The 26,054-nt window shown below is 39.4% G+C and overlaps 1 protein-coding gene across 1 annotated transcript; it reads left to right on the forward strand.

Annotated features, from left to right (window-relative positions):
• The first annotated feature begins 281 nt into the window (after positions 1-281).
• Positions 282-25,756, forward strand: morn5 (MORN repeat containing 5). Its single transcript, XM_043720109.2, has 5 exons — positions 282-396; positions 16,730-16,877; positions 17,096-17,207; positions 17,613-17,744; positions 23,191-25,756. The coding sequence occupies exons 1-5, from the start codon at positions 323-325 to the stop codon at positions 23,298-23,300; spliced, it is 576 nt and encodes a 191-aa protein (XP_043576044.1). The 5' UTR covers positions 282-322; the 3' UTR covers positions 23,301-25,756.
• The last annotated feature ends 298 nt before the right edge of the window (positions 25,757-26,054 follow it).

Here is a 26,054-nt window from a genome sequence, read left to right on the forward strand (position 1 = left end):
ACACAACCAAACGTGATTGCTGCATTAGACCCCGCCCACTAACCGTTTGATCGGACGATGGTGACAGGCGTGGCCATAATCTTGTAGCTAATTGGATAATCAGACTGTCAATCAATGGTGGCTAGCGGGTTTGGTTAAATCAAAACCAGGCTGACTTTTAAATGTCAAATGTGTTTAAACTTCCACTTTTAGCTTTCACCGTATTTATTTGTGCGCATGTTAAAATATTAATTGTTCTGAGATGTGTAACTAATTTATTAGGGATTGATTTCTCATTTTGATTTTTTAATTGGGGGGGATAGTCGGGTCAAAGGGCGTTGCCATGGTGATTGCGTTGTACCCTGAAGCCATGGAGTACACAGGCAGCAGTTACATCGGGGACTATCACAATGGCAGGTATGGGGGGGGAGCGGACTGAAATGCCAGCTTCTCGATGACCAAGGACACGACTTAGGAGAAGGGCTTTGCTCTGGGTTCCCCTGGGATGCAGTCCACGGCCTCTTTCTTCAGCACAAATTTCACCGCAGACCGACTACACCCGAAATAAACAGAGGGAGAGAAATTGCTGGAGAAATTGAGCAAGTCTGGCAGCATCCATGGAGAGAAAACCGACTTAAAGTTTCGAAAGTCCTTTTTCACAACCTGTGGAGAGAAAACAGAGGTCACTGGACTCCGAAACTTTAACTCTGTGTCTTTCTCCACAAACGCTGCCAGGACTACTGAATTTCTCCAGTCACTCTGTATTTTTGCTTCAGGTTTCCAGAGTCCGTAGTTCTTTATATTGAACAGATGAAGTGCTGGAGAAACTCAGCAGGTCTGGCAGCATCTTCAGAGAGTGAAACAGAGTTAATGTTTCGAGTCCAGTATGCGATTGAGTCATAGAAATGTGCAGCACAGAAACAGACCTTTCAGTCCAACTCATCCATGCCAATCAGATATCCCTAAATTAATCTACTCCCATTTGTCAGCATTTGGCCCATATCTGTCTCAACCCTTCATATTCATGTTACCCATCCGGATGTGTTTTGAATCTAATTGTTCTAGTCTCCATCACTTCCTGTAACAACTCATTCAGTATACACACCACCCTCTGCATGAGAATGTTGTTCCTTATATCGCTTTTAAACCTTTTCCCTCTTACCTTAAGCCTTTGCCATCTAGTTTTGACTCCCCTACCCTGGGGAAAAGACCTTGGCTATTCACCCTATCCATACCCCTCATGGTTTATAAGGTCACTCCTCAGCCTCTGATGTGCCAGGGAAAATAGCCCTAGCCTATTCAGTCTCTTTCTGTAAGTCAAACCCTCCAACCAAGGGGATGGAAACCTGAATTGTAGCTCCAGCGTACAGGAGGTTGAGAGTAATGAGGTCATGAATAAGATTTCAAGGTCGCAGTAATTGTGCTGGCAGGCTGGAAGGTGGTTTGAAGTTCAACACCAGGAGCATCTGGAATAACGTGGGTGAACTTGTAGCATGGGTTGGTACCTGAGACTCCGATGTCGTCATTTCGGAGAAATGGATAGAGCAGGGACAGGTTCAGGGGTTTAGGAGTTTCAGTAAGATCAGGGAAGGTGGCAAAAAAAGAGGTGTGGCATTATTACAGCAAAGGACAGTATTACAGCATCAGAAAGGGCATTTGATGAGGACTCTTCTTCTCAGGTAGTATGGGCTGAGGTTAGAAACAGGAAATGAGAGATCACCCTGTTGGGAGTTTGCTATAGGCATACGAAAAGTTCCAGAGATGTAGAGGAAAAGATTGCAAAGATGATTCTGGATAGGAGTGAAAGTAACATGATAGTTGTTGTGGGGGACTTTAACTTTCCAAATCGTGACTGGAAACGCCATAATTCAAGTACTTTAGATGGGTCAGTTTTTGTCTAATGTATCAGGAGGGTTTCCTGACACAGTATGTAGATAAGCCAACAAGAGGACTATCACATTGGATTTGATACTGAGTAATGAACCCGGCCAGGTGGTAGATTTGGAGATAGGTGAGCACTTTGGTGATAGTGACCACAATTCGGTTACGTTTACTATACTGCAGGGCAAGAGTTATAAATTAGATTGGATTCTCTACAGTGTGAAAACAGGCCATTTGGCCCACAAGTCCATGCTGACCCTCAGAAGATTAACCCACCCAGTTCCTTTTCCCTCTGATTAATGCACCTAACACTATGGGTAATTTAGCATCACGTCTTTGGACTGTGGGAGGAAACCAGAGCACTCAGAGGAAACCCATGCAAACACAGGGAGAATGTGCAAACTCCACACAGACAATCGTCTGAGGCTGGAATCGAACCCGGGTCCCTGGTGATGTGAGGCAGCAGTGCTATCCACTGAGCCACAGTGCGGGAAAGGCAATTATGATGTGATTAGGCAAGATTTAGGGTGCATAGGATGGGGAAGGAAACTGCAGGGGATGGGCACAACTGAAATGTGGAGCATGTTCAAGGAATAGGTACTGCAAGTCTTTGATAAGCCTGTATATGTCAGACAGGGAGGAAGTGGTCGATCGAGGGAACCGTGGTTTAGTAAAGAAGTTGAATCTCTTGTCAAGAGGAAGAAGGAGGCTTATGTTAAGATGAGGCATGAAGGTTCATCTAGGGCGTTTGAGAGATAGAAATTAGCCAGGAAAGAACTAAAGAGTGACCTAAGAAGAGCCAGGAGGGTACATGAGATGTCTGTGGCAGGTAAAATCAAGGAAAACCGTAACTTTCTATAGGTTTGTCAGGAATAAAAGAATGACGAGTAAGATTAGGGTTAGTCAAGGACATTAGTGGGAAGTTGTGCGTGGAATCCAAAGAGATAGGAGAGGCGCTGAATGAATATTTTTTGTTAGTATTCACACAGGAAAAAATCAATGTTGTTGAGAAGAATACTGAGATACAGGTTATTAGACAAGATGGGATTGAGGTTCACGAGGAGGTGTTAGCAATTTTGGAAAGTGTGAAAATCGATGAGTCCCCAGGGCCAGATGGGATTTATCCTAGTATTCTCTGGGAAGCTACGGAGGAGATTGCAGAGCCTTTGGTTCTGATCTTTATGTTGTCATTGTCTACAGGAATAGTGCTAAAAGACTGGAGGATAGCAAATGTTGTCCTCTTGTTCAAGTAGGGGAGTAGAGACAACCCTGGAAATTATAGACCAGTGAGCCTTACTTCAGTTGTGGGTAAATTGTTGGAAAGGATTATAAGAGAGAAGATTTATAATCATCTAGAAAGGAATAATCTGATTAGGGATAGTCAACACTGTTTTGTGAAGGGTAGGTCGTGCCTCACAATCCTTATTGAGTTTTTTGAGAAGGTGACCAAACAGGTGGATGAGGGTAAAACGGTTGAAGTGGTATATATGGATTTCAGTAAAACATTTGATAAGGTTTCCTAAAGTAGGCTATTGCAGAAAATACAGAGGAATGGGATTGACGGTGATTTAGCAGTTTTGGTCAGAAATTGGCTAGCTGAAAGAAGACAGAGGGTGGTGGTTGACGGGAAATGTTAATCCTTGAGTTCAGTTATGAGTAATGTACCGCAAGGATCTGTTTTGGGGCCACTGCCATTTATATAAATGATCTGGATAAGGGTGTAGAAGGATGGGTTAGTAACTTTGTGGATGTCACTAAAGTTGGTGGAGTTGTGGATAGTGCAGAAGGATGTTGCTGGTTACAGAGGGACATGGATAAGCTGCAGAGTTGGGCTGAGAGGTGGCAAATGGAGTTTAATGTGGAAAAGTGTGAGGTGATTCACTTTGGAAGGAGTAACAGGAATACAGAGTACTGGGCTAATGCTAAGGTTCTTGGTAGTGTAGATGAGCAGGGAGATCTCAGTGTCCATGTGCATAGATCCCTGAAAGTTGCCACTCAGGTTGATAGGGTTGTTAAGAAGGCATACGGTGTGTTAGCTTTTATTGGCAGAGGGATTGAGTTTGGATGCATGAGGTCATATTGCAGCTATACAAAACTCTGGTGCAGCTGCACTTGGAGTTTTGCATACAGTTCTGGGCTCTGCATTATAGGAAGGATGTGGAAGCTTTGGAAAGGGTGCAAAGAAGATTTACTAGGATGTTGCCAGGTATGGAGGGAGGCCTTATGAGGGAAGGCTGAGGGATTTGAAGCTGTTTTTATTAGAGAGAAGAAGGTTAGGGATGTCTTAATAGAGACATACAAGATGATCAGAGGATTAGACAGGGTGGACAGTGAGATGGTGATGGCTAACAGGAGGGGACATAGCCTTAAATTGAGGGGTGATAGATATAGGACAGATGTCAGAGGTTGTTTCTTTACTCAGAGAGTAGTAACACTAGTAGACTCGTCAACTTTAACGGCATTTAAATCGTCATTGAATAAACATATGGATGATAATGGAATAGTGTAGGTTAGATGGGCTTCAGATTGGTTTCACAGGTCGGTGCAACATTTAGGGCCGATCGGCCTGTACTGTGCTGTAATGTTCTATGTTATAACCCTGGCACCATTCTTGAAAACGTTTTCTGAATCCTTTCAAGTATGTATTCTTCAGAAGTTCTGAAACCAGATTAACACTTCAGCTGGAAAATGAAAACCTTCATCTGTTGTCTTTCCCCTCCAGTCAGATGCCAAGTGGCTTGCCTGATTTCATTTTCTGGTGTTCAGTGAGAAAGCAGTCTCACCTGTTGAGTCAGAAGGTTATCAGAAGGTCCATACTTTCTCTGCAGTGACTTGAACACAAAAAATGCTCAGCTGACCCTCCAGTGCAGTACAGGGATTGTGTCAGTGTCACAATGTTTTTAACCAAGACGTTAAACCAAGACTCCAATATCCCATGACACTATTTATTCAAAGAGCAATTTGTTATGTTTAATCAGTATTGATCCCTCAATCAATAACACTGAAATTGTTTTTTGGCTTTCACTATATTGCTTGGGAACTTATTATGTTTAACTTGGCTGCTGCATTTCCTGTTGTACAATAATTACTGTGATTTTTAAGAAGTAGTTCATCAGTTGTGTTGCATTTTGGGACATCCCAAAATCATGAAAGGTGTTATATAAATGAATGTTTTTCTTTCCATCCTTGTTTTCAGTTTTTCTATTCAATTTCATAATCAAATAGGTTCTTGATATACTTTACATTCTATATAACCAGAACATAACCAGCAAACCAGTGGATGTGGTGTATTTTCAGAAGGCTTTGATAAGGTCCCACACAGGAAGTTAGTAAATAAAGATAAAGTTGAGAGAATATAATAGTACAAATTGAGAATTGGTTAATAGACAAAAGCCAGAGAGCAGGAATGAGTGGATAGTTCTCAGGTTGTCACCCTGTTACTATTGGGGTACTATTAGAATCAGTACTAACTCCACTAGTGTTCATAGTCTACATAAATCATTCATAGGTGTGAGACCTATTGTAATATTGCCAAATTTGCTGATGTTGCCAAACTGAGTGGGAACGCAAGTCATGAGGAGGGTGCAAGAGGTTTAAAAATAATTTGGACAAGCTCAGTAACTGGGCTAGAAGATGAAATTAATGTAAATAATTGTGAAGTTATTCATGTTAGTGAAAAAAATAGAAAGCAGAATATTTCTTAAATGGCAAGGGATTGAGAAAGTGGTTGTCTAAAGGGACCTGTCTATCAATCACAAAAGTTGGCATTCAGGTACAACAAGCAATTAAGATGGTGCATGGCATGTCAGCATTCATTGCAAATGAAGTAACGATGCTTAACGAGTCTGTATTCACTAGAGTTTTGAAAAAATGAGAGGTGATGTCATTGAAACTTACAAAATTCTTACAGGGCACTACAAGGTGAATAGAAACAGGATGTGTCGCCGATTGATGATTGTAGAACCATGGGACATAATCTCACGATCGGAGGGGCAGGCTATTTAAGATTGAGCGTGGTGGCACTATGTAATTCTTTAGTCCAGACAACTGTGGAAGCTCAATCATTGAGCAGGTTCAAGACAGAAATCAATAAAGTTCTTGACACTGATGACATCAAGGGATTTGGAAACCGTGTGGAAAAGTAGCTATGATCCAGAATGGTGGGATGAGCTTATTGGGCTGATTGCCTTATATCTGTTCATACAGGATGAATTTTCCCATTCCTAAAGGATGTGGGCATGGTGAGTGAGTTTGGAAATAGGGCAAATTTGGAAAAATTAGTTTCTCAATTGAGAAATAAAAGTCCCATTCTGCAACCAGGTTATGAAAGATGAGTCAAGAATCTCGCAGCAGCAAGAGGCATATTTGTATGCATTTATATCTCATTATTAGCTAATCTCAACTCATTGAAATACATTTTCCTATTCTTCCATGCTCTGCATAGAAACTAGGAAATGGTAATGCTGACATGAAAATCAGTGCACGCAGCTGGTGCTTCCAGCTTGTCCCTTGATCTTCTGTGGCTCCATCTTGGATATCTGGGTGTATTCCATAGGCTGAGACTATCTGCACATTCTGTTCACGGAGGTGGCATCAACATGCACCAGCCAACCACATCATCATGGATATTTCGACTCACTTAGAATACAGTTCTCCAAATCAGTGTTGCATTTTGGAGCACGTTGGCAACTTTCATTTTAAGGTGTTGTCAGGACACTTTGGATGCTAGGATAAGCATCCATCTCAAGCGGACCTCAGGACTCCTTACTTTGGATGCTCACAACATCTTTGCCTTGCCTTTTTGCACTGTACACTCAGGTTCAGAATTGAAAGACTCACAGTACTTCTGAATTACCTTGACTTTCAGTGCAAACACAAGGTTTTTTACGTTGTTATGGTTGTCAACCTTAATTAATCAAGGGGATATATGACACCATACTTCATCAATGTTATACCTACAGCACATCCAGCAGCTAACATGAAAAACACACTGAATGTGCCTCAACCAAATAACCATGTTTCCAAATCTAACCTAGTCTTGGGTCAAGTCACGGCAGACTGTCAAGGAGCCTCATTACAGTCAATCAAAGGCAACATCTGATCTCAGTCCATGTTGGGATTCCATATCACTGCAGTCCATGGAGTGGGGCCACAACAATTCTGCAGACCCAGTGCAACCTTTGCAGCTATTCATGGTACATCAGTTGTGGAGCTGCACAGAGATCAGTCAGGGGTTTGAACATTCATTATGGCTGCCTGTCCAAGTCAATCAGACCTGGAGATCAGCTCAATGAAAGGCAAGGGGGCACTACTGTGATTCAGAAGTTAGGCAAGTCAGTTGTTGGGATTGGAGGCAGCTTGCTGGGATACTGAGGTGACAGCAGTTGTGAAGGAGAAAACCCAACGTATAAGGGTGGGAGACAATTGTGCACTGGAGGACCAAGATACTGAGGGGGGATCAGCAACAGTTACAAACAGCCAGCCTGGCTTTGGTAGGCATACAGTGCAGCACAATGGTTGACATGACAAAGTTGTATGGCCGGGATTCAGGGGTAATGTTGGCAATGCAGTGGCTAATGAAAGAAATGGGTGGGAATAGGTGACATGTCAGTACTGATACAGGGAGTGAAAGGAAGAAAGAAACATGTCGATTCAGGGGAGCCCCTTGATTACCAGGTGGAGTCTGTGACTCAGTCTGTCATCACGACCATGCCTTCCATGGAAATCTCTGCAACTACACCATGAGTGGGCAGAGTAAGTAGTTTATTTCTATCTAAGTACATGGGCTCTTCTTGTGAGTGATGTGAGGCCTTTCAAGGGACAATTTCATTAACCAACACTTCCACAGTACAGGTTGAAGACATCTGTAATCATAATACCCTGCATGTGAAATGCATGCAATATTTAACACAGTTAGGTACAAATTCTGGTCACATGCAATCTTGATCATGTCATTGGTCATTGAATATTGATCATAGTCATCTTTGTGAAGTAGCAGTCAGCACTGGTGACCTTAAATAGGTTATAGTTTGCTAAGATAATCCGAGGTTATATGTGAGCACAGAGCTGATTTCCTCTCACCGTATACTACAAGTATTCACCAAGATGCTCTTATATGTAGCTAATGAGTGGGTTGCACGGGGGAGCCAGGTTTCAGTAATCATACAGCACTTACAATCGCCTACTTTTTTGTATGGTACAGCTAATGCTGCATTCATAGGAATAAGGTCCCTGTGTCAAATGTAGGGATATTTCATGGTCCTCTTTATCAGAGTTTTCCATGACCCTCTATACGAAGAAATATGCTAAACTGCCATCTGTTGAGAGTGCTGACTGCTCACTTTACTAAGAATCTGTTCTGTTTCTGATATTCCTCACATAAGTTTATAGGAAGTGTGATTGATGGATCCAGCCACAACTGGAGTTATAGTATCTGTGACCATGGTGCTGTGATGGCACAGAGAAATGGAAGGGGAACAGTTGTATCAATAAGCCCAAGACCAGCCGCAACTTCCATTCACTGTCAAATAGCTTCCACATGAAGAGGTTGTTGCTAAAGGTGCCTTCAGAAAGTGGAAAAGGACAGGAGGCCCAGGGTCTTTCATCATCAGTGCTATTTTCTCCAGATGATTGAGACACATTGCCATTGAGGACTGAGGATGTCACAGAAGTATACCAACAACTGGAACAAGACCTGTCACCTGAAGTGGGACGTGGCCATCCTATCCCAGTTGCCTTAAAGTGACAGCTGTGCTAAACTTCAATGTTGGCTTTTAAAACAACTGCTTTCCAGGATCCACTTGGGGCCTCAGAAGCTTCAAACCCTAAATACATCAGGGCTGTTTGTAATGCAATTTGTGCCAAATCACACCACTTCATCCCATTTACCTGTGACAATGTCAGTTAGCAAGCTTTGAGAAGATTTGTAGCTCAGGTTGAGGATCTGGATGTAGGTTTGCTCGTTGAGCTGGAAGGTTCATTTTCAGACATTTCATCACCATACTAGGTAACATAATCAGTGAGCCTCCGGATGAAGTACTGGTGGCGTGGCCTGCTTTCTGTTTGTGTTTAGGTTTCCTTGGGAAAGAAAAAAGAAAGCAGGCCATGCCACCAGTGCTTCATCCAGAAGGTCATTGATGATGGTATCTCGTATGGTGATGAAACGTCTGAAAACGAACCTTCCAGTTCAGCGAGCAAACCTATATCCACAATGTCAGTGCTACAGCCTGGGCAGAAGGCTTTACCAACATAGCTTGTTTCCCCCAGCTGCAAGGACCTACACACAGTACAGACAACACATTGAGAACACCATATCATTATGCAGCAGATTTCATCAACAGAACTGGTTCCATTCCATCAAGGTACAATTCATCTGTGATCATTGGTACCACATCTCAGAAATGTGTGCAAGATATTTTGTAAGCTGCCACAAATTCCATATCCTTAAGAACTGTCATGTTCATGTTTGTTTCAAAAGGTGATGATTTACTCAGAAACAACAGCTATTCTCTGAAACCATGACTGATGAACCTGTTATAGAGTCATAGAGATGTATAGCATGGAAACAGACCCTTCGGTCCAACTTGTCCATGCCGACCAGATATCCCAATCCAATCTAGTCCCACCTGCCAGCATCCGGCCCATATCCCTCCAAACCCTTCCTATTCATATACCCATCCAAATGTCTCTTAAATGTTGCTATTGTACTAGCCTCCACCACTTCCTCTGGTAGCTCATTCCATACACATACCACCTTCTGCGTGAAAAAGTTGCCCCTTAGGTCTCTTTCATATCTTTACCCTCTGACCTTAAACCTATGCCTTCTAGTTGTGGACTCCCCCACCCAGGGAAAAGACTTTGTCTATTTTTCCTATCCAGGCCCCTCATGATTTTATAAACCTCTATAACGTCACCCCTCAGCCTCCAATGCTCCTGGGAAAAACAGCCAAAGCCTGTTCATCCTCTCCCTATAGCTCAAATCCTCCAACCCTGGCAACATCCTTGTAAATGCAACCCCTGACTGAAACTAAGCATAGCCCATTCTTTGAGCAGGGCCAACACTGATGAGATTCACCAATGAGGCTCTCATGTTTGGATTGTTCTGGATTACCGCAGTATAGTCAAGACATAGGATACCACAAAATCCTAGCATGCTGTTCTCTGCACAACTGGAGCAGACAAAGAGGGGAATTGATGGACATTAAAGAGTTGGCACAGCAGTAGCAGTCTTACGAGGAGAGAAATGAGAACATTGTGCAAATGGTACATTACCTTCGGCAGGACAGAGCACAGCAATGTCAGACGCAACACTTAATTGACACCCAATTTCAAAAGATGTGAGCTGGATGCAGAAATCATTCATTGACTGGAAATTTGTTTTTTGTCAAAACACAAGCAGCCCCTATTTAGACCAGAGGCAATGCAACCTTTATTTATTTATTTATTTATTTTCTTCACTTTTGGTGTTGTTGAATAAAAGTGAAAGTTTTCAACTATTTGAAGGTTTTCAGCATGTAATGGTCAAACATTAAACAGTGAAAAGATGTTATGCTACACTGGATATTAGGGAAAAGGTAGCAATCCCTTAAAACAGGGTTCGAAGATAGTAGTGGCACCAAGGATGGATAGACTTAAGAGCTTCATTTTTCTAGCTACAGTTAGAGTCAGTTGATCAGATGGTTGCTGATATAAAATGGCAACATATTTATTAATGTGAACTTGAATTTGCATTGACGTGTCACCTGCACCACCTGTGTGCCCTCAGAAGGTTTTGTTTTTCATTCACCTCCTACTATATCCACTGTGAACGTCAACTCCTGGCTTACACTGCTTAACTTCGAACACGGGTGAACTTTAAATATGGTGCCCTGTCTGGAAAGCTGAGGATTTCCCAGTTGTGTTGAACAATTTTGCTTTTGCAGAGTGCACAATAATGTGAGCATGGCACCATAGAGGTGTGCTTCATAGCTATTGAACTGAGGTGAGCTGTAGAAAATAACGTGAGGAAAACTGAAATTCACACACCGATACCTTTGATGAAACACCTAGAAATTAACACTAATCAATTTTTGATAAAATTCAGCCCTGTAATTTCCTTACTCAAGAAATGTGACAGCGGTATTCTACGCTGATGGCAGATATTCCAATATACTCTTACCAACTTCAATTAAGCAACATAATTTATCAATTATTTGATCCCTAAGCTTATGTTAATTAGTTTAGATGGTAATTTTTTATTATTTCTTGGGATGTGTGCATCACTGGCTAGATCATCTTGTAATGGGGTGACACAGTGGCTTAGTGGTTAGTACTGCTGCCTCACAGCACCAGGCACCCAGGTTCAAATCCAGCCTCAGGCGACAATTTGTGTGGAGTTTGCACATTCCCCCGTATCTGTGTGGGTTTCCTCCGTGTGCTCCGGTTTCTTCCCACAGTCCAAAGATGTGCAGGTTAGGTGGATTAGCCATGGGAAATTGGAGGTTACAGTGATAGGATAGGGTGGGTGAGCCTGTGGGATGTTCTTCAGAAAGTTGGTGTGGACATGTTGGGCTGATAGGCCTGTTTCCATACTGTAGGGATTCTATATATAATGCACATCTCTAGTTGCGAAAGTAGTGTTGAGCTGCCTGTTGAACCACTGCATTCCATTTGGTTTAGGTAGACCCACAATGCTGTTGGAAAGGGAGCTCCAGGAATTTGAGTCAGCAACACTGATATATTGGCAATTTATTTCCAAGTCAGGATGGTGAATTACTTGAAGGGGAACTTGTAGATTGTGGTTTCCCCAAGTATCTGCTGCCTTTGTGCTTCTTGATAGTAATGGTTTTGGGATGGAAGATTTAGTCCCAGAAACCTCACTGAATCTCTACAGCGACTAGGAGAAAGTAAGGACCATAGATGCTGGAGATCAGAGTCGAACAGTATGGTGCTCGAAAAGCACAGCAGGTTAGACAGCATCCGAGGAGCAGGAGAATCGATGTTTTGGGCATAAGTCCTTCATAAGCGTCTCCTGCTCCTCAGATGCTGCTTGACCTGCTGTGCTTTTGCAGCGCCACACTTTTTGACTCTGAAATTCTGCAGTGCAGTTGGTACATGGTACACATGCTGCTACTGTGCATCGGCGGTGGTGTTAAAGTACAGATTTGAGACAGCCCAGGGAATTCCTTGTGGACTCAACCTGTAAGCATCTCTTGGTTTGTCCTGGAGATCATACTCTTTGGTAGTCTGGAATAAAAAAAACCTCTTACAGTTTAGTTTAATTTTAGTCATCCCCTTTATTTATCAGTAGCATCACTGTTACAACATAACACTGATACCTATAAGCTGAACTAGCTAGGTTCTAATAACCCAGGAGAGTAGGATATCACTTTTCGTTTAAGAGCCCTCGCAGGCTACTCTGCTGTACTGTCACAAACAGGCTTCCTTTATACAAAAAGTTTACAAAAGAACTGCATGTTCTTAACTAGACAAATAACAGTGAAGGACAATAATTTGGGAGAGAAGTTAGTTGATACTGAGTTTTGTTTCGGGGTCAGAATCAAACCCTGTTATTAATTTCACAAGGGAACAGCCGTGAATATTGTCACTTGGTGTCCTGTTTACACAGATTCACTGATGTTAAGGCAAATGTTCTTAATTGCCTTACCCTCCCTGCCTGTCTATTTTCTAGTGTGCAGCAAATGTGTTTTATAATTCAACATTACATTTTAGTCTAAATGTTTAAGGACAGAATTAAGGCTGTAAACTTTCTCATTCCCTCGTTTTATCATTTCATGACAATCCCATCAATCTGAATTCTTAACTGCTTTTTTTTCTGATAGTCACATCCAGCTGTTTCTTAAGTAATGCCTAAAGAATTTGTATCACTGATTAACTTAATGATGGCGGTATGACAATAAGTAGCAGACTTACCAATGAAGACTCAACAGAATCCTACCAATAAATATTTTACAAAAAAAAGGAAATTGAACAAAATAAACTATTCAAAATGTTGCTATGTCAAGATTTTCTATAATTGTACAAATGTAAAACTTAAATGCCCTTACCTATAGAAGCATTCTCATTAAAGTACTCATACCTGGTTAAAAAAAAATCCTCCCAATAGGATTTATTCACAGAGCAACCTCTTGAAAGGTTGGAACTGAAGTGAATTTAATCCTTTACTTTTCTAATTTTTTTTTTGTTCCTGGCTACTTTTGTACCTAAGATGACATTGTAATGCGGCAACTGTAAACTTTTCACTGCACTCATTTGAGTACATGTGGTAATAAAGCAAATTCAAATCAATTCAATTCAATTCAGTAAAAATTCATCAAGCAACTTATTATTTGATAATACTTATCTGGTTTCTATTCCTGTATGAATGTCAGACCTCTGCACAGTCCCCGCCCCAGTCTAAAGCAAAAGGCTGGTCCTCCTTTGTAAAATTCCATTTTATATGTAACTATGATGTCACTTCTCCAGCCACTAGTTTAAAGTAAATGGCTTAAAGCCTTTCCTAAACTGCTTAATGCCTCTGCCATAGCTGTGAAATGTTTGATGGCAAATGCTTGTACTAAGTGTTGATATGCAAGTACCTGCAGCAGTAATCTTTAGATTAATACTTTCTAAGCTTGTAAATGAATGCATACTGTGCTCTTAATGTTGCTAAAATGTTGGCCCAAAATCAATGTTCTGCCAAGTTTAATTGTACTTAAATTTAGAAGACTTCATATTCTGTAGACTTAAAATACTTTAAAATAAACATTTTAGAAAGAGAATTAAATTGAGTTGGCTTAAATCACTGTTTTCAAAGCGTAACTGAACTGTTGTTCATCCCACTACAACAAACCAGAAATCATCTTGGTATATGGGTAAGAATGAGTTCAAAGGCTGACTCACCCTTTTTTGGTTGAGTTGCATTGGGTTTTTTGGAGGATATGTCAATGTGAGATCTAATGAGTTCTCTGACTGTATTCTACCAAACTTTCTCGTTAATTATCCATTATACATTATGGCACCAATCATCATCTGAGCTTACCATGTGGTGTTTCCAGAACAGCTCACAAGATACCTGCTGAAAGACTGGCATCCCTTGTGCCTGTGCCATCTTTGAACACCCTTAGTGCACTCAGACAAGCACAGTCAGTCTGAAACTGCCTTGCATGGTTCCTGATATTTGTCCCGACATGGCAGATAGGGAATACAGCACCATTGTTTGTGAGCAGGGTCCTGGAGGTCCTGATGAATAGGGTGGTGCTGATGTGGGATTTCCTCCTCCCTCAGGATCACACACTAGACTGTGCCAGCCTTGTCCAACGTTGCTAAATCAGTTTCAACTGACTGGAGGAATGCCCAGCACTTTAGGAAGAAGATCAAAGTCTTTTTCCACTCTTCCAGTGTAAATTTCACCATCTACTCTCCGAATACTTCACACTCATTCTATCACTGCTACCTCCAATCAATGCTCATGCTCTCCCCCTCTTACTAATTTCTGCACATCTTCCCTCACTCCGTCTGTCTCAAGAACCCCAACCCTTAGCACCACTAGCCCTTCATGCCCTCTATACTGCCTACTCACTCACTTGGGACATCTCCAAGTAATAGTAGTGCCACTCATTTTCATCTCCATTATTATCTGCCTCTGCCTCATTCCATAATGGAAACAGCCCACAATTGGACAGAAAAATCAAAAGATTATCATCCAGCTCCATATTTTTTAATGAGGACAGGTTAAAGACTCTGTCTCCCTCAAACTGGGCCTGGGCCTGTTTCTGTCCTCAACTTACTGTGCTAGGCCACCCTGAACAAAGGCTGCCCCATTTGACTTGATTGAGGCCTGCTAATAACTGCGACAAGCTTCCTGGCTTTGTGTCTGTGCTGAATGACACAGCAAGACAGCAGTAATATCAGCCTGGTAACTCTGGGTGAGGGACCAAAACACAAAAAGGCAAGGCAATGCAAGTTAGAGAAGCTGTGATTATCCAGGTCGGGTCAGATTGAATGAACCAGACATATGCCATGAGGGTTCTTAGAGGTTGGAAAAGTTGGATGCCAATATCCGTGGACATGTGGGGCATGTGGCCTGTGCCCAAGAGGTGTGCCCTGGTGTCCCCTTTCCAACTTCAAGATCTTTTGGAACAAACAACAAGCTGAATCTGCCAGGATCTCATTCTGGTTTTCTTGTTAGGTTTTCCTAACATCAAGCTTCTTTGATACATTTGGTAAGATGGGAGGTTGAATATCAATTTGGTAAGTTGATCTCTTTCGAAGGCATATCCAAACAATAATCACCATCAATTGACAACTCCCTGCTGCCTAGTGAGAATCTCACCATTTGTGAAAAGCATAAAGGATAATACAAGATATTACCAACATCAAGATGGGCTTCAACTTGCTGCCCAGTTCTTCTATACATGTCACCATAACCCATGTTGCTCAGATCTCTATAAGATTACACCCCAAGCATATAGCATTTTAGGTTCACATGAAATCATAAACCATGAACAAAAATCAATTTCTATAGTCACTTAGAGTTTTGTAAAGCCCGAACACATCCACAATGTTTTTATGAATATTTCTTCACATTTTAAAATTAATTGTTTCGATCGCCACTCATATCGTGTTTAATAATGCTGGCGCTCTTCAATAGTTGAGGTCACACGAATTAAAAATGATTGATGCAGTACCAATTTTCTGCCAATAGGGGCCTGAAATTCCTCTAGTAATGGAAACCTGGAAAGAATGCTTGTTTTTGGCCACGGTTAAAGGTTCTCAAAGTTGCAATGTGTGGAGCTTTGAAGTGCGATTTTTCAGATTACAGTTTTATTGATAGTTTGTTAATCACCAAGAATAACAAATGTGTTTTTATATTTTTAATAAAGAATGTCATGAGCTTTACTTAAAAATAAATTACTATTTCTTAATTGTGCCAGGGACATCTACTGATGAATACTAAGTCTACACCAAAGTTTCACTGCTGTATAAAATTAGGGACAGGAACAAATCTCATGTTGTGCTAGTGTATCTTTCAACCCTTTTTCTTTCTTTACTATGTTTATGAATGTGGCAAATATTGGAAACACCAAATAGTTATTTGAAACTGTGGCTGACTGTTCTTGGTTGATCCTATAATTTCTATAATGTGAGAATTTCTTTGTGAGACATTTTCTATAATGTCTCACAGGCCTTTCTTTCCTGAGGAATACATCCAATTATCTATGGAATCAATTTCCAATTTTCTTCGAAGAATTTCCTGGCAATTGACCACAAATGTACAAAAAGAAAGTATTGTGAATGTTAGGAATGTAGTATAAAAAGAAGAAAGTACTGAAAATATTCAGCAGGTCAAGGCAGGACAATTGCAGCTTAACGTCCTCTCATCAGAACTATGAAATGTTAGAGAAGTAATACTTTAATTAAATGAAACAGGAGGAATAATTAAGTGGACTAACGGGAAGAGCTATGATAGGGTGGATGTCAGGAGCGAGTAAATGATAAAAGTGTTAGTACTGCACGGCCAAAATGAGTGATAATGGGATAAATCTTTTTTGTTTACTTGATTCATTACCACTTCTATTGTCAATTGATTCAATTTAAAAGGTCTAAGACAAATCTTACTATACTAGAAAGAAACTCTATTATCCTGTCTAATTCATTCTCACTACAACAGTGGATAGCCAACCAATAATTATGCAACCTTCCAAAGAAGTCATATTACATGCAAAACAATAATTCTGTTTCCATCTCCATAGATTCTACCAGATCTGCTGAGTTTCTCCAGCACATTTAGTTTTCTTTCAAATCTCCAATCTCTGGGGTGTTTAACTTTTGCTGTAACGATACAACAGTTCATTTTTCTGCATCCTATTTTTCTTTCTATTTTTCTCAGGATGGAGGGCAATGGGGTGTATACGCTGCCAACAGAAACAAGATATGAGGGAGGAATGAAAGATGGCATGTTTCATGGCAATGGAACCCTATACTTTCCAAATGGAAGCAAATATGTCGCTTCCTGGGACAGAGGTGCTGTAATACAGGTCTGCCTTGAATACTTTTGAGCACTACCAGACTTTTGCCAATCGTTATGACTGACAAACATAACTTAACTTACAAATTTTTAAAATATTTATTACTCATAAAAATAGCATCTTTGCTCATTAAATAAATTTACATGTCTTCCATCTTTCTGACGTCTGTGGTGCCATGCTTATAACCTGTAGTTGATACTTCTTGATTGGCTACACTTACCCTTTAGGGTAGCTACATATTTGCAGATGGATTGGAATATGAAGAAGATGATTGGACATATTGTGATCACTATGACAGACGCTTTTACACTGAAATATGTAATGGATTGAAACCAGCAGGTGTGTTATCAGAGCCTTTGAATTTTTCACAAAGAACAGAGTAACTAATAAGTATGTTTGTGGATATCATAAATATATAAGAGTTTAGTTCTTGAAGTGTGACTGGAATTACTAGTGTTATATGTTACATGGTAGAGCTTTTATCTTTACAGTGCGTCATGCCATTTCACACTCAGAATTTTCATGGACATTCAGAACGTCAATTCAAAAAACAATAAAACTGTTTTGTAGGGTTAATTTAGCCTGGGGAATAATTAAAATGCACTCAAGCTTTGCTCCCATATTTTATAGTGTACCAATGTTAAATTTAATTATTAATGCTGAACTGACTGGCATACATCTGATATCCTAATCATATTTAGTGGATGTTGTTATAATCTTTTGATATTTCTGCATTTGGCTAAGGTCGATCTCAACTCACAAACCTGGATCCACCTAGAACAATTCCAGAAGGACATTATGATTGTGGTGATGGCTTTTATAACCCATTAACCAGAGTAATCACTGGTTACGATCGTGAATTTCTTCGTAATGCTGGTATGTTTGTTAAGTTTCTCCAGTGTGCTGTGAAGATTTAAATGATGAACTGGTAGTTTGAACCTTTTCACAGTGCAATTCAAATTATCTTTATTTTTAAATATTTGTTAACACTGGAATTTAACAGTTAATTCTTAATCCTCTGTAATTCTGTTTTTCCCTTTCTGTCTGCAGATGCTGCCTGCCTGAGCTGAGTGTTTTCAGCATTTTCTGTTTTTAATTCTAATTTCCAGTGTCTCCTTTTCTTTTGTGCTAATCTTTCATCTATTATTGGACAAGCGTCAGTCATGTAATTCCCCATGCTATTTCTTTGTTTTTTTTCGCTCAGAGAGGAGTGAGCATGTGAAATTCTCTGCCACAGAAAGTGGTTTAGACCAAAGTATTGAATGTTTTCAAAAAGGAGATACGTATAATTCTTAGAGCTAAAGGATCAAAGGGTATTTGGCTAAAGCAGGAACACTGTACCATGTTGGAGGATCAGCCATTAATATATTGAATGGCAGAGCAGGCTGGAAGGGTTGAATGGTCTTCACCTGTTCCTATTTTCTATGTTTAAATGCATAGACACATTTTTGTATCCATGTTTCTTGCAGTAATAATGAACTTTGAACAATGTGTCAGAACTCTTCAAGTTTGGTGCCATTTTGGCTGTTTGACATGAAATAATACTGAAAGGATATTGAATAATGTTTAAGTTAATCTAATAATGCTCTGAATTAAAATAATTTAATTTGTCTAATGAATCCCATTGCCTACGCAGAGAATTTAACAAATCCTTACTGCGAGTTCAGATAGAATTAACAGTCTATGAACTTCAAGAATTAATATTTTTTGGAACTAATAAGATGCATGTTTTTCCTCTGGGATATTTCTGACTGTTCATGAACAGAAGTATCTGCTAGTGCTTCATAAACAATTCATTTTATCTGCACAAAAATTGATTTCACGTATATCAAACTGCCTTGAGTTTATTCTCAAATTATAGAAGTTAAATAAATTACGAGGGGTGTGTTACAAAAGATACATGCCAACAGCCTTCCTTCAAGAGAAAAAACAATTGGGAAGCAGTTGGTATCCAATATGCAAAGGAACTGGGTTCCCTTGAGAGAGATAGTGTGGGCCAGAAGGCCAGGGCTGTAGAGGAAGAGTAAATGAACAGCTGCAGACGGGAGGATCTGAGGAAGAAGGCTGGGATGAAAGGGACGTATCAAGAGCCACTTCTGTGTAGACATTGCAGGAAGGGACAGGAAACACCAAGGCTTCTGGCCAGGACTTGAAGCTAGCAAAAGCAGATGGTAGGAAACATTCAGGAAGCTCTACACTCGACTCCAAAGACCAGACAGGTTAGCAAAAAGTGCTGCTGTCTCTCTCTTAGGTCTGGGAGTGGTTTTAAAGGATGCACAGGTTCCTCGGCCTTTAACCCACATGCTTGAAAGTTCTCTGTAGAGACTGATGTTTTGTTCACTGATAAACAGGGTGTAAAACAGTCCCTCCTTTGGCAGTCCTATGTTTAATTTGTTCTTGACAAGGAAAGAGCAGGGTTTTCTGACATTTAGCAGCCTCATCTAAATAGAGGGTTTTTTAAACATTTATTTCAAACGTAGGATATTAATTTAAGAATGAGTCTACCTTTAAAATACAAGTGAAGTCTGAGGAATATTCCCACTCCATGTTTTTCAGTTAATAGAAATACAATGTTCTGAAATAAATATATTAACCCAGAATTTTCTGAAAAAAACATGATGGCATGTGAATGATACATTCCATTAGGAATGTGCAAATTGGCTAGGGACATGTGATGAGGAAGAGATGTGAATTGCAAATCCTGACAAATAGCTAGACAATTTTCCTTTCTCTGTATTTAATTTCAAGAATCAACATCTTGCTGTTAACCTCCATGTAGGCTTCATGGGACTGTTCCATTTAAAATTGCAATGGAAAGTGAAGGTTACTAATCAGTAGTGTTATGGACCAGGCCAGACCCATCAAAACATTTCAAGAAGGTAGTTCAGACCCTAACATTGCTAATTGTTTTAAGCAAGTGTAAAGTGGATATCCCAGGTGAGGATCAGCTGACCAAAACCACTTCGTTTCAAACAAAACAGAATTTATTTACAAGATTACTGAATGAAACACAAGGAACAGAAAACAGAATACCGAATAACTTCATGATGGTGTTCCAAATACTTGCAACAATCCCCATAAACACCCCTTGACACAAAAGGTAAAATCAAACACAGGTTCTTACAGGCTAGAAGTCAGAGAGACAGAGAGTAGCAGCCTGGACTTGTTTCTTTGGGTCCAGCAGCCTTTCTACACACTACTGCTAAAAAAGAACCAAACCAGAGAAAAGCTAAACTGGCAGAATTGACTACACCCCTTTCATTGTACAAATGTTTTTTTTCAAACTTGAAAGCCTCTGCTTGAGGCAGTATCTGTTAGTTATTATCAAACTGGCCCTAAAACCCTACACCCCAGACTTTTCAGAGTCTGTTTCATTTACGACCTCTCTGGGAAAAAAAAGCCAAACTCTGCATAACCTTGTTAAAGGAGCAACGTCATTGCAATAGCATAAGTACCTTTTAAACAGCTTGACAATTGTTTGCCGGCTAATCAACTTCTTATGCTCAGAAAATGAACAATATGAAATGTAGAATCTCATTCCTTCAATTAGTGAATTGGTGTTAGGAGATATTGTCTTTTTCCTTTTGTCCTTTTTTTTCTGTCTTTCAATTCAACTTTTGTTTCCCTCTCTTTTACTTTCTCTGAGATTGATTTGTCTTGAACCTGTTCACTTTGATTCCACATCCTTCTCAGATTATCAATCTTAAATCTTATTGGTTAAAGAGATATACTGTTGTTTCCACCTTTCATGGTTCAAAACATGCTATCGCCCTTGACACGCAGTGATCAGTTTGTATGTACGTCCAGCAACGATGCACAAATCTGAATGTATTGGAACAAGTCTAACCAACGGGCATTACTGTAAGACACTCCATTTCAGCAAAATCTGGGTCATTATCCACAAAAGAAATTCATAGTAGCTGTAAATTCTCATTAAGATACTGAATGTTCCTAAAAGCTTTATGTATTCAAAAGCCATTCTGAGTGTTTAATGTCATTTAGAAGAATTTGTGTGCTAAAGTGTCACAGGTAATACTGCATTTCTCGGAGTAAGTAATGTGTTCCTTAAGTGGTTTTCACTTGATCTTTTGCCTCTACATTACTGCTTCTCACAATGTTTAATCCAAAGGAGCAGATGATAACCATAAGACCATAAGTTGTAGGAGCAGAATTAGGTCAGGTGGCCCATCGAGTTTGCTCCACTATTCAATCATGGCTAAAATGTTTCACAACCTCATTCTCCTGCCTTGTCCCCCTAACTCTTTATTCCCTTACTAGTCAAGAACCTATCTATCCTTGTCTTCAATACACTCAATGACTTGGCCTTGATAGCCTTGAAGAATAAGTTCCACAGATTCACCACCCTCTAGCTGAAGAAATTTATCTTCATGACCTAAGGTTTCTGCTAACACTGTCACATGAAACAGGAATGACAGGCACCATTCAGATGAGGCTGACTGTATAATATCAGCTTTCCACTTACATCTCTCTGAAACTCTCAGTACAAACCAGTGTCCAATCTTGACAAGGACTGATAAAGTTAAATTATGAAACTCAAACAGAATTCAACCATGGAACTTCATCTTATAGTGTGAAGTAAATTGCTTATACTATCAGGCCACCTTGATTGCTGCCTTATTTCTTTGTTCCAGGAAAGATCCATTTTTGTAAACGTCTAGTTTTTGATCTTTATTATGTTTGGTGCTTTAACATTGTTTGCTTTTAGGACCAGATATCTGTTTTCTCTAAATGAACTAATGGTGAAAATTACATCTGAACACATAAATTACTAATTGGAGGGGGGGGGGGGGGGGTTCCAGGATTGATTCTTGAGAAAGTTCAGATGTTGTGATGCAGGAGTAGAAATTCAGATCTGCTTGCAAAAGTTGTGCCATAATTGAACATGTAGCTCTAAACATTGAAAACATATTATATTCTGCAGCAGATATTAATCATTGCTTTACCGTGCTGAGAATATTGGAGAGAAGGTAGGCGCAAGTGTGAAGGCCAAATGCCATTTTACACTCTTACTTCGGCATTAAAGTTAAATAAAATCTGAAGCATTAAAAAGTAAACCTTTAAGTTCTAATATTGGCATATAGTACAATAATGTTTTCTGTCATTGTTAAATCATAAGATGACTTGAACAGAATGTTACCTTGGAAAGTAGAAGCCTATTTAATGCTATCCTACTTCTTAACAGTGTTTTGGGAGAAGAACAATACGTTATGAACAGTGCACTTTATAATATTAAATTTTATGACATTATATGAAATCATACAAAATGATTATTTTCAAAGTCTTGCTATATCAGATGATATTTATCTGACACATTATTTACACAAATGATTGAAAAATACATTAAAATATTGAATATTGTATTCCTTTACAAAAATAAAACAGTAAGGCTGAGATCCTGCCAATGATCAAATATCAGCCAAATAACAATTTCCAGTTGATTATAGAGTTGTGTTATGTTGAAAGGAGAAAATGTAGCTGCAGTCTCAAAGAGTAAATTATATAAAAGGTGAGAATATGCAGAGCAATTGTATTTAAGCTTTAATTACCATATGCAAACAATTGCAGTTAAGCTAAATGGTAATTATAGTTAGCTGGTAGCTGGTACGAATAAAACCACAAGGATTAATTGTGCTTTAAAAAGTGATAAAATCTGTTTCTTGAGTTTGACCCAGTGTCACAGGACGAGGGAGAATAAGAGAAAGTAGTTAGTTTCCATGCAGCTGGCAGGAATCAGCCTGGGCATCTGGGATTTAATTTGGTGGCCACACAGCCAGGTAGAGTGTGAAAAGGCTAGTCAAGTGGCTGTTAAGGCCATCGTCACCAATTATGAACAATCAGGGAAGGATTTAAGCCTTGTTCATGACAATAGGCTAGTTCATCTTGTTTCATGGGTTACCACTGAAGAGGTTGCAGCTGCACTGATTCAAATTAGCCATAAAATCCACTGCAATTATCCTACAGGGTTCTGTTGAAGCTGGAATATGTTTATCATGCACTATTAAAAGACAGAACATGGCCACACTGAGCAGAATAGTGTACCCAACAAAAAGTGCAAGTTAGCAGATGTAATTGATGTAACAAGGAGGCGGTGGTCTGACATGATGCCCATCATAAGTCATAAAATAACAAAGAGTGCATTATTGGAACCTTCCCTGATTGAACATGCAAAAAATACAAATGTTTGGGTCTGAGCGATTGAGTCAATTTAAATGTAATTGCAGCTTGCTGCAGTCTGAACTTTACTGGCAAAGTTCCATTTTCATCTGACAAATTACAAGGAAATGTCTGTCTGTACTTTCAGATGATGATGAGCATGAATGGATAGTCCGGACCTGTCGGAAGGGTTGGGATCAGATAACGGGATACAAGCCTGAACTGCACCAGCAACAACTACCCAGATACTCTTCATGATTGAGGGTGAACATATGGTACCCATGATAATGCCTCACTGTATCCTCATTCCTTTGGTGTTCTACAACAAATGCTAAAGATGTTGTTTAATTTGAATACTTCTCATACTTTATCTTCTACTTTAGGATAATAAATTGATTCAACAATTCACTTTATAAAATTAAATTTCATTTCATTGGAGAGTCTAGTAAAATATTAACTGCAGTCTTTCCTGAGTCTTTAGGATTATGTAAGACATGATCCATAAAATTACAATTTAACATTTTTTTTCTTTTGATAACTATTAAACACAATTTTGATAATGATAGACATATTCAAGAAGTAAATTGAACAGTAGTTACGCTGATGTGTATATAGGTGTACTTGATATTTGTTATATAAATTTGTTCTGCTAAAGTTGCGGTTGATCCCCAATCTGGTTAGCCTAAAGTAAATTATCCCTATTGTACTGATTTACAGGATTACCAATTTAAGTCAAATCCAGACCCCAAATGAGATCCTCTGAGATTCATGATTATTAATTGTAATTTTGATTTGCATTATTTTCTTTGAATGCTGTTAATATTTTCCTGGCAATAGTTAAGGATAGCTGCTCCATTTTATAGATATGATTGTGAGGTGGAAATATTGTGCTTCAGTGGTCACATACGCCTACACAACTGTTCACCAGTAAAAAGTAATTAATTGCAATTGTGGTGGAATTGAAATGATATATTACGTTGAAATGATATATTATACATAACCTCTATATAAAGCATATATACATTTATATTTTGCTACACTTGCTCAACCAATTAATTTATCAATTTTAACTAATTAACATAACAGCTTTGACAAATCAGAGCTGATAGTCATTCACGACTGTTTATTGGGTACATGAGCCTTTTCTCAGTCATATGTGTTCCAACAAAAGGTTATCAAACTACTTGTCCAAAAAACATAATGACTCGTATTACATCCTTTGTCAGCCCTGAATTTAGTAGAAGAGTGCAGCTGGACTAAATTATTTATATTATAAACCTGTTCGTGCTCCATGTCTGTCACAAAATTGGAAGGAGATTCATAAGTTGATTCTTAGGGAGGAAATCAATTCTAGTTCATTTTGGATATAAAAATAATAAATGTTTCTGGCGTCAGTGCATGAATGTAGTATCTCATTCTGTGGTCGGGAGGGTGGGAAATCAGCCACATCCTATGCTGCACTGGCCAATAGTGTACGGAGCTGTAACAGGGGAGGTGATCTCAGAGGACCATGTATGGTACTGGTAACAGAACAGTACAATCTTGTGTACCAGGATCAGCAGAATTGTTCCTCATGGACCTGAGGAAATGAAAGGGAAAAAGATTCAACTGCTTTCATGACTACTGATTGGGCTGTTATATGCCAAAGAGCACTAAGTGGAACAAGTGTGGTGCTGGCCTCCCCACTGACCTACCCACATAATATTGGGATCTGAGAATGAGTCTAGAAGCCTCACTTAATTTTTTTTAAAAGTGTTAGCCAATTATTTTGTTTCTCAGTGTGAATGACAAAAGACAATATGTCCCTGTGAGCTGGAATTGCAGTACTGGAATGCAATTGGCCCCAGTGCCTCGAGGCTGTGGGAGGCAGTTGCAGAGGGGAGGAAAACTCAAAAAGTTTCTTGCTAACTATTGACCACTTCTGGAAAACCTACGTGTTTTCATAATGCGTAACCACAGTACTTGGAAAAGTATGAGGTCTACCACAGCTGCATAGTCCAATCATTATGCAGGCTGACACATGGAGAATGTCCAAATAAGCAAGGTGTCAGAGTGGACATTATTTTAATCTTCTAGTTTCGATCCACAGTAATTAATGACTTGAAATTTCAATGTCTTTTCCTGCTCCCCATAAGACTGAAACTTCATAAACTAGAAAGGGCTTTTAGTAAAAAAAAATCAGTGCAGTGAGACAAATGCAAACATCTAGCGACTACATAACAGGTTTCGTCCACAAGTATGTCTCAAAAATGCAGAGAAAAGCTATTGATCTAAGAGAGTTACACTCCTGAAACTCTTCATTGTTTGATGTAAAAGAAAACATTTTTGGGGATATGAGTCATTATAAATTTGGACATAAAACAGTTTTTATTAGGACCAATAACATTTATCAAAATGGTGGTTAGGAACATACAACTCAGTGCAATACTGGACCAATTTAAATTACCTCCTCAAATAATTTTATGAACAAGGCTCTGTTGTTAGAGGATTTATGATGTTAGTAATTGTGCATTGTGTAAACAAAACAAGGGTACTGTTTGTTCCAATGGTGAAATTGTTTCCTGTAATATAGTAGAGCTTTAAATCACAGTCCCAGCAATCAGTTCCTCGGGTTTGAAGTCTCTTAATTCCTTTATTTTCTGAGGAGTAGAAGAAGAATAAGTTCTATACAAGCTCTTTTTAATACTCTGAGGCTATGTCAATCACATTGATGATTTGGATCTGAATGATCTTAGTGCAAGCTCTCCTAAGGTTTCTAAGTCTGGTTGCCTTGGTATAGCTCATACACTGCATGGCATTAAATTCTCAGCCAATGTGTGTAGAGCTTTTTTCCCTTCAATTGCACAAAGCATAAGAAGATTACCATTATTCAGTTGTAGCAGTCTGATGCCAATCAGCAATCAGCCAGACCAATTCCATTCATATAAAGAGGTGTGTGTTTTAATGAAACCGTTAGTGACAGTAAATAAATATAAAATGCTGGAAATATACAAATTAGCCAAAGAAGTGGGT

The sequence above is a fragment of the Chiloscyllium plagiosum genome, unplaced genomic scaffold (genome assembly GCF_037043375.1).
Source record: "Chiloscyllium plagiosum isolate Xiang-an unplaced genomic scaffold, Cpla_swu_hap1 HiC_scaffold_21, whole genome shotgun sequence".
NCBI lineage: Eukaryota > Metazoa > Chordata > Chondrichthyes > Orectolobiformes > Hemiscylliidae > Chiloscyllium > Chiloscyllium plagiosum.